The following is a 9202-nucleotide window of genomic DNA, read 5'->3' as shown; positions in this document are numbered from 1 at the left end:
TTTGGCTTTCAAAACTTGGACAGTTTACTATGTAGGTGCAATAAATAAGTAAAACTAAAAAGTTTTTTTAAACTTAGGCAAGAGAGAGGCAAAAGTAAAAAAGGCCGACAACGCACAAGCAACTCCTCTCGTGTTGTAAATGTTCATGGACGACGGTAGCCGTTTTCCATTAGGTGAACCGTCTGTCCGTTTGCCTCCCTAACAATAAAAAAGTCAACATTATAATAAAATGTCGACATCACAAACTTGCAAGTGTAGCAACGTTGAATGTTGGAAATTTATTTAGTCGCGAATTAACGAGCGCTCCACTCGTAAAGTTGACTTCGTGTGTCGTAAAGGTTGTAAATCACATCACATGAGTTATCGAAAAGAAGCATTACATCTTCAAAGGAAAATATTTAAAGTGTCTGTTTCAGAAAAAGAATGTACATGCAGGTAAATCCTTAATCTATGATTGTAAATAAAAGTCCAATAATTTGATTCAAGCATAGACTTAGTATAACGTACTTACGTATTATCTAAGGATATAAGTAATTTCTGTGTAAATGGATACTAAAAAGCTAATAGATACCTTTAAATTAATTTTCTCGTAATATTTTGTACACGCTTCTGATTATCTCGTTTATCCCATGTAAGCATATATATATTTTTATAAGTGTAAAATAATATGGCACATCAAAATCACTTCAGTCATAGATATACAATACTACTACTCATAGATGTAGTATAAAGTACTACGTACTGACTTAATACGTAAGTACGTTATAGTAAGTCTATCGTACTGTCAAACTGATCACAAAAACTAGACAAAATTTACACTAGTGTACGTGTTTTATAAATGTGTACACATGACAGTTCAAAATTTATATAGAATTGAAATTGTAACAGTATATAAATATAAATTCACATATTTAGTACTATTTAAATTTCAATTCGTGAAAGTTCAAAACTATATTTAGGTTTTATAATTAGATAGAAAATATTTCTGCTTGTTCTACAATAAATTGCATTTAAAGAGATAAATATTTTAAGCGTAATTAATTACACGAAAAATGTGCACGTTTGTAGTATTATTTTTTTTAATTTATTTCAGTACAACACAACTGATTCCAACTACATTCACTTCTAATTCCACTTCAAAACGTTAAAATAATTATAACTTGTTTTGTTCACACTTCCGCCAAATCAGCTTCGAGCTTATATTGTGTAGATAAATGTCCTACGCGTCTATCTCGCGCTAACATATATGTTATTACGTTTTCTCTTTCATATTGCCAATGTATATACTCTTAAAAACTAATTATCTCATACGTCTACATGCCTACCTACCGATTACTACGCGACATACTGTGTTCGCTACGATTACGCCTACGTGAAGACATCCGAAAATACTTTTGTGATACATACTTTAAACTACTAATAATATTAATATTTTGTATATGAAAATATACAATGGGTTAAAAATTGAATGTAAGTAACTATTAATAGTTAACTAGTCAACTGCGATAGTTGAGAGGTGAAGAATCGACTTAATAAAATTAAGATATCCAAATACATTTAAAAAAAAAAAATTCAAAATTATATCATAAATTCGTAAAAAATCTTAATCGTAAATTATTAATATAAGCAAGAACTTCACATGTCAGAATTGAAAGTCGTACATGTACCAGATATTTATTACTTACTGGTTATTACCAAAATGTTATTAAATAAAATTAATAAGTTATTAATAAGTACTTATATTACTTTATTACTTGCAGGCAAATATTTTAACATGGTGATTGGCCACTCGTTAAAGCGAATTCTCCTGAGATACCGTAAAATACATAGAGGTGAAAAATCTTGCGGTGGCTGGCGACCGCATTATGTAGCTAGGTAGAAGCGCACCATCTAATTAGGTCATTTGCCATAATTGCTAGCTCCAGATTGGTTTTTTTCACGTCGACACATCCCCCGGGACTCGAGAGATACTTGGTCTAATGAACACTACCGACACTAAGACTTGAATAAAAAACCAATGGAATAGCCACCATGCCTCTTAAGTGCCTCTCTTTTTGGTTAACTCCTTCTTTAAGATTCGTTTGGCGAAAAAATAGACGAAATTAAAATTTAATTAAATGCAAAATACACATTTTTGGGTACCTATTTTATAAGTTTCGGAGTAATACATTGCAAGCGTAGGGACCTACAATGTAAATATGGTTTGTTTCAATAGATGGTATGGAAAATATAAATATAAACAGTCTGCTAATAACCAATTGATAAATTAATTAATTATTTAATGTTTCGATTGGTTACAAATTTCAATTAGAAATGTTTCTATTATCATCAATTTGATTAACGTTTCGTTATCCACAATTTACTTATTATTATAAATGTGAAAGTGAATTTGTCTGTTACCTTATAGCGCCTTAACAGTTTAAGCAATAACTATGAAATTTACTCGAACAAAGTCATTGGGTTAAAACTAGTAATAGAATAAACCCACAAATTTGAATCCACATTTGTATTCTTTATTACTCTATTTATCTGCAATACAATGAATCAGTTTCACATAATTGAAGAGCTAGGTTCAATTGCTGGCGGTAGTTGCTTGTTTGGTTCTCTCTTATGTAACTCATCGTGGAGTAGCATTAGGTTTTCATAGTGTTCAGTAGAGGTATCCAGCAGTTCGACGCAGACCCTCATGGCAGCTGCTTGACGCCCTCGTTCCTCTTCCACCGTCGTATCTGTCGCTTGACTCACTGTCAATACTTTCTCTACCATATCATCCAGTCTGAAATAATATCAAAGTTGCTTTATGTAAAATAAACCAAATCTTCATCGAATATTTTTATAATTATTTATATTTTTTATACAACGGAAAATAGCGAACAAATTGACGATTTACCTGATTGAAAGTGGTAACAGCTACCTTTTTTTTTATACAACTTATAATGACAAACAAGCTGACAGCCCACCTGATGGAAAGTGGTAACCGTCGCCTATTGACATGAGCAGTACCATGGACATAACAGAGTATACTGTTTCGCCCATGATACCCCCCATACGTTGCCATTCCTGAGGACTCAGGTGTTATTCCTCTGTACCCAGTAAATTCACGCCATATCCCACCCTTCAAACCGAAACACAACCATGCAAACACACCTGCTTCACGGTTGAAACACGAATGGGACAGAGATACCCAAGCAATCGACTTTTGTACAAAGTCTCCCTCTCTCAAGTCTCCTCTATAAACATGAGCAGCACAATTGACATAGCGAACTATCAGAGAACATCAAAGTTGTTATTCTTGAGAAATAAAACATCAATGATAATACTTATATTAATATCAGTGATAATATATTAATTCGTTTAGGCATTAAGAGATAACAACAAAACTCACTTTTACATTTTTAATTTTAGTAAAGTTAATGAACAATTGAACAATTATATCGATACCTATAAATATAAAGCAACTGTTTATTCCTTTTACCCGATTGCCGAAAGTAACCTAATAACTGGAATTTTGTCTATCTACTGTCTTTACCTTATATTGTATAGTAACTTATTCACTAAATAAAGGATAAAATCGATTATCGCCTATTAATATACGCAAAACAGGAATTGTTAGCAATGGAGTTTGACAGCCCCATTGCTAGCAATATGCCTTATTAGGTCGACCTCCACGTGGTTCCTCCTGGAAACCATCGTAAACAATTCTTGTTGAATTCGTCACGATGGGCTAACTGACCTACTTCATCCTCACCTATCATCCTTCACTGCTACCCCGCCGATGTATACCAATAGCGCGGGTGGGGTTGCCATTCCATTATCATCCACTAAAAAAAATATACGCAAAACAAAAAACAGTTAAGGTATTAAATACCTCTAATGATTTGTTATAGGTATTAAATAATCTATAATAAGCCATTACTTTTAGTTAATTACCTATCGTCATCATCATCATCATATAATATCAGCCGTTACCTGTCCACTGCTGAATATAAGCCTAACTCTTAAAGGGGGTTTTGCTGATAGCTGGCCACGCTTGGCAGGCGGATTTGCAACAGCAGTTAGACTTTAGTGATGTTTTAAGAGAGGCCGTTGTCCATTCCTCGGCAATTAAGTTCCTTTAGTCGCCTCTTACGACACCCACGTGAAAGGAAGGGGTGGCCCATTCTATACCGGCACAAATATTTCATATAAGATAATCTTATTTCTATAACAGACTACCTGCTATGATGCTAAGACGTATTTATTTATTTATTATGACGTACCTAAATGATGTAAATTAATTATTTTGATATACCTACTACAAAAAAAGCTACGAACAATGTTAATTTCTTATTACTGCAATGAGCTAATTAAGTTAAACTACATGGTTATAACTTATAATTTTATTAATAAAATACATAACATTACAATTAAGTACATCATATAACATTACTATGCAATAAATTAAAAATTGTTATAGTGTATATAATGTTGTATAAGCCCGCTCCATCGTCGCATAAGTTAGCAAGCAAATACTTGTGTGTAACTGTACTTATAGTACTACAAAGCAGATTAAAACAAATAGATAATAAACTAACAATCGAATATCATTATGCTATAATATATAGTATATACGAAGATAACTCAATTACTCGAAGATACGCATCTATCTTTGAATAATTAATCTATCTTTCTGTGGATTCAATGAACACAATGACAAACCAGCTTGTTTTGAACTAAAGAGGTTAGTAAAATCTACTTTTGTTAATTTGTTTTAATTATATACTATATATTTTAATATATTTATAATCTGATACTGCTTAGTAGTTTTTATTCACACAAATTTGTTATTTATATAGTTAAACTTTTTGAAAAAAGCAACAGCTGAATTTTCTTATCCGTTCTTCTTGACTGAAATTGTGTTTCAAGTGGGCGGTAATGATTGGCTGCAAAAATGAATATTCAAAAATGTTTAAATCTAAGTTTATTTAAATGATATTTTTTTCTTTCTTTCTTTTTTACCATTCCGTACCTTCATGTAGCCAAAAATTCATTGATGGATGAACACAATCCACTAACTACAGACAGTCCACACTAACCGCTCCAATGTTAAATTATTAAGTTATTTTACGACTGGAATAGTCGGTTTAGTTAAATTTTATGATTAGTCTAAACTTTATCGTACAAAAGTATTTACCAAATTCTTATCATACCTAGTATATACACTTACTGATACGTACAAATTACAGTGTCAAATTTACAATAAAGTTGCAACGATACAAACAAGAAAACTCACTTTCGCTTCCGAATCTCAAGATATAAGCAGAAAAGGATTGCAAGGATGGAAACAACTGCGGCATTGAGCTGTGCCCATGTCAGGTACTGACTAAACAGGTGAAAACGGATGATGTGCACCTTCGGCACCACATCCCATACAGAAAATCCCGGTATTAAAAGGGTTAAGGGCAAAGCAAAAACTATTAAGGTGCCCACCACCACCGTTATATCACATTCATTCCGATTGGCAGACATTACTTTTTGAAAATAAATAGCATATGATTTTGAAATAACATTTTTCTTAAAATGTCAAATAGCAGACAGAATATACGAGTAATAATCGAAAGCGTAAAAAATAGAAACAATTATCAAAGAGTCTGTATTATTCACTAAGAACAAGATTTCTTGTTTTATTAGAAACCTAAGTTTTAAAATTAATAACCAAACAAAACAAACGCTATATATATCGTAAACTTGATATTTAATATCATCATGCAAGTAATATACTCGGGACAGATAAAATCTGACGCTATGTAATAACGTGACATCAAAGGAGCAACGATCATTTTGTGAGCTTTACTACCCAAAAGTTGCGAGGCAGCAAATGGGTGGGCGCAGAAGTTGCGTCCGCCACCGTCCGTCACAGTGCGAGCATGCGAGCTGGCGCTCACTGCTCGCGCGGCATATCAATTTCGACTAGGTACACACAATAAAATTGGACGGTCTCCGGAGAGGGCTTAAACGATTCGCCGTTTTGTCTCGGGGCCCAGCTGCGTAATGACCGGAGCAGGAAAAAATTGTCAGCAAGAAAACGCGAGGGTAGTCGGGTTTATGTGCACGCGGCAGCTGGTGGCACCGGGCGGCGACGCGCTCCTAACGGCCTCTGCTTACCTCGCAAAACCCGCGCCAATTTTATTTATCGAAAATATAAACCGATTTGCGGAGGGCCGTCGTAAATTCTGAACGGCTGATTTATGGCGGTTACAGGACGCGCTTAAAACAAAGTTGCTTCTTAAGTTCTTCCTTACATACACTTTACTTCCTTATATGGACGATAAATGAAAGGAGGACTCATGTTGAGTGTTGAATAACTTAACAGACTTAGGTACATTTGCTATATATGTATTTTTATGGTTTGGTCTCAAATAAAATACTGTACTGTAACTACAATACTAGATTACTAATGTCTCTCTATCTTAGTATCTTAGATATATAAACAATATTTATATATAAATTTACCTACAGTAGTGACTGACTTGAATGCTATTTCCGTAAAGCAGTACCTATTTTACTTTGATCTACGTAACTGAAAACCCGAGATTGATTCTCCGTCGGACGAGTTTTGGAAACACTTTTTGAAGTGAATTAATATTATTCTCTATTATTATTACTTAGTCTATGCTTAGGTCCGGTTTATCTATATTTTTTTAATGGATGATAATGAAATGGTAACCCCATCTGCGTTTATCTATATTAGTAATGAAAAGGCTTTGAGTGTGTTCTGGTTTCCAAAGAGCATATTGCTGGAACTCTTAGCCCATAACATTTCACTATATTGTACTTGAGTGTGTTCTGAAAAAGCGCTGAATCCATAACATTTCACATATACGAGTACCTAGAGTTTGTATATATTAGAGGAAAATAAATAATAGGAACCCAGTGATGTTTTAGTTGTAAATACTGTAATAATAAACACATATGCATATGGAAAACTAATTACTAAAAAGTATTTGCATCAACAATAACATGTACAATATCTGTTTTCTCATTAAAAAGATAATATTTGTTTGTTCTGTCTTCAAATCCACTCCTGTTTCATCTATCAAACAGTAACCAAGGCCAGTTTATACATTCGGCATTATAGGTTATTCCCCAGGGGCCCGTTATCGGCTTGGGCTCCGAGACCTCATAAAATTTTTTTTCAAGATTTTTTTTCAAATGAAAATTACATGTGAGTATTTGTGCCTAATAAACTCTCAAGAAAAATATTATTGATTTTTTTTATATTACATCGTCATGTTTCAGGATAACGTCTTTTAAGTCATTATATGTTGAAAATGTTATAGCAGTTTTTTGTTAATAATACATCGTCATATTTCAGGATAACGTCTTTAAAGTTATTAAATGTTGTTCATGACGCAGTTCATATCTATTGCAGCTGCTACTTTCGATATAGTGGCATTGGTTTGTTTCCAATTCCAAGTTACGTGAAAATATGTTATTATAACAATCGTTTTAATATTAAAAAAAGACTGCCTGTTTCTATACTAATATAAAATCCTATACTAATATAATAAAACAGAAGAGTTTGTTTCTTTGAAAACACTAATCTCTGGAATTACAAATCAGATTTAAATAATTCCTTCTTTTATACAACTTAGAATGGCAAACATGCTGATGGCCCACCTGATGGAAAGTGGTAACCGTCGCCTATAGACATGAGCAGTACTATAGACATAACAGAGTATACTGTTTCGCCCATGATACCCCCATGCGTTGCCATTCCTGAAGACTCAGGTGTTATTCCTCTGTATCCTGTAAATTCACACCATATCCCACTCTTCAAACCGAAACACAGCCATACAAACACAATTGCTTCACGATAGAAACACGAATGGAACAGAGGTATCCAAGCAATCGACTTTTGTACAAAATCTCCCCTCTTTTTGCATTTCATACCTCATTTCTTTATGAATATTTAGATTATTTAACGTTAAAATATGACCACGAACAATACCACGGGATGTAAGTACCTACAATATTTAATTATTCGATGAAGTGACATATCGCGTGCTATTAAACGTATGTAGTTAGGTACCACGGAATTAACAAACTCAGGGTCTGACTAAATCGCAAACAGCTCCCTATGGAAATGTAACAGTGCTGTGTCTAAGGAGACAGGCCACGCGATTCAATTAGTCGATTTGAGGGTTGCGGTTTTGCGTGCCTCCCCTGCCTGCCTCTACCTATACTGAGTCAACAATAAAATGTGTAAAAGACTGTCTACTATAAAACTAACCAATTAATATATAGATAGAAACCCTACCAACACACACTTGTGGAAGGAAATGGATTGTTAGTAATAGGATCTAACTGCCCTCTTGTTAGCATTATACTCTATCGGGTCGACCTCGACGCGGTTCCCCCTGGAAACTACTGTGGTTAATGTTGAATTTATCTCGTTGGACCAACTGACCTGCATTCATCCCTCACGGATGCCCTGTCAGTGGTATACCGATAGCGCAAGCGGAGTCACTATTTCATTTTCACCCATTTAAAAAACACACACACTTATGCACGACCATGAGCGTATTTAAGTTATCAGACTTCACACACTAAAGAAACAGTCACTATCATGTAGAAGCTTCATACATAGAGCAGACAGAGATCGTTAGTTCTAGTGTTTAACAGCTCCGTTGCTAGCAATATACTCTGTCTGGTCGACCTTAACGCGTTCCTCCTGGAAACTATCGTGGTTATTAATTGTTGAATTCGTCACGATAGGCCAATTGACCAGCTCCATCCCTCACTAGAACCTCCTGTATACCGATAGAGCAGGAGTCATTATTTCATTTTAAATTTATTACATTCTATACATTTAAAACATTATAGATAACTACAAATCACACACTATATGATAATCAATGCTGAAACTAGCCTTTGCTGCTCTGGAAAATATTTGTCGCGTTTATAATGAATACTTAAACCGTATTTTTTTATGGATGATAATGGAATAGTTACCCCGCCTGCGCTAACGGTATACGCTAGCGGGACACCAGTGAGGAATGATAGGTGAGAATGAAAAAACAGGTCAGTTAGCCCATCGTGATGAATACACTTGGAATTCAGCACGATGGTTTCTAGGAGGGACCACGGGGAGGTCGACCTGTTAGGGTAAATTGTTATCAATGGGAGTAGTAATCTGCATTACTAACAATCTCTTCCCTCC

At 34.3% G+C, this 9202-nt stretch overlaps 1 protein-coding gene across 1 annotated transcript; it reads right to left on the bottom strand.

The window, feature by feature from the left end:
- Positions 1–2505: 2505 nt before the first annotated feature.
- Positions 2506–6412, bottom strand: LOC116413779 (uncharacterized). The gene is made up of 2 exons (XM_052891677.1): positions 5273–6412; positions 2506–2776 (listed from the first exon to the last, which is right to left on the bottom strand). The coding sequence occupies exons 1-2, from the start codon at positions 5506–5508 to the stop codon at positions 2551–2553; spliced, it is 462 nt and encodes a 153-aa protein (XP_052747637.1). The 5' UTR covers positions 5509–6412; the 3' UTR covers positions 2506–2550.
- Between the last annotated feature and the right edge of the window lie 2790 nt (positions 6413–9202).

This window comes from Galleria mellonella, unplaced genomic scaffold (genome assembly GCF_026898425.1).
Source record: "Galleria mellonella isolate WM207_F2 unplaced genomic scaffold, CSIRO_AGI_GalMel_v1 utg143, whole genome shotgun sequence".
Lineage (NCBI taxonomy): Eukaryota > Metazoa > Arthropoda > Insecta > Lepidoptera > Pyralidae > Galleria > Galleria mellonella.
The sequence above is the reverse complement of the archived record's forward strand: the minus strand, read 5'-3'. Positions and strand labels throughout refer to the sequence as shown.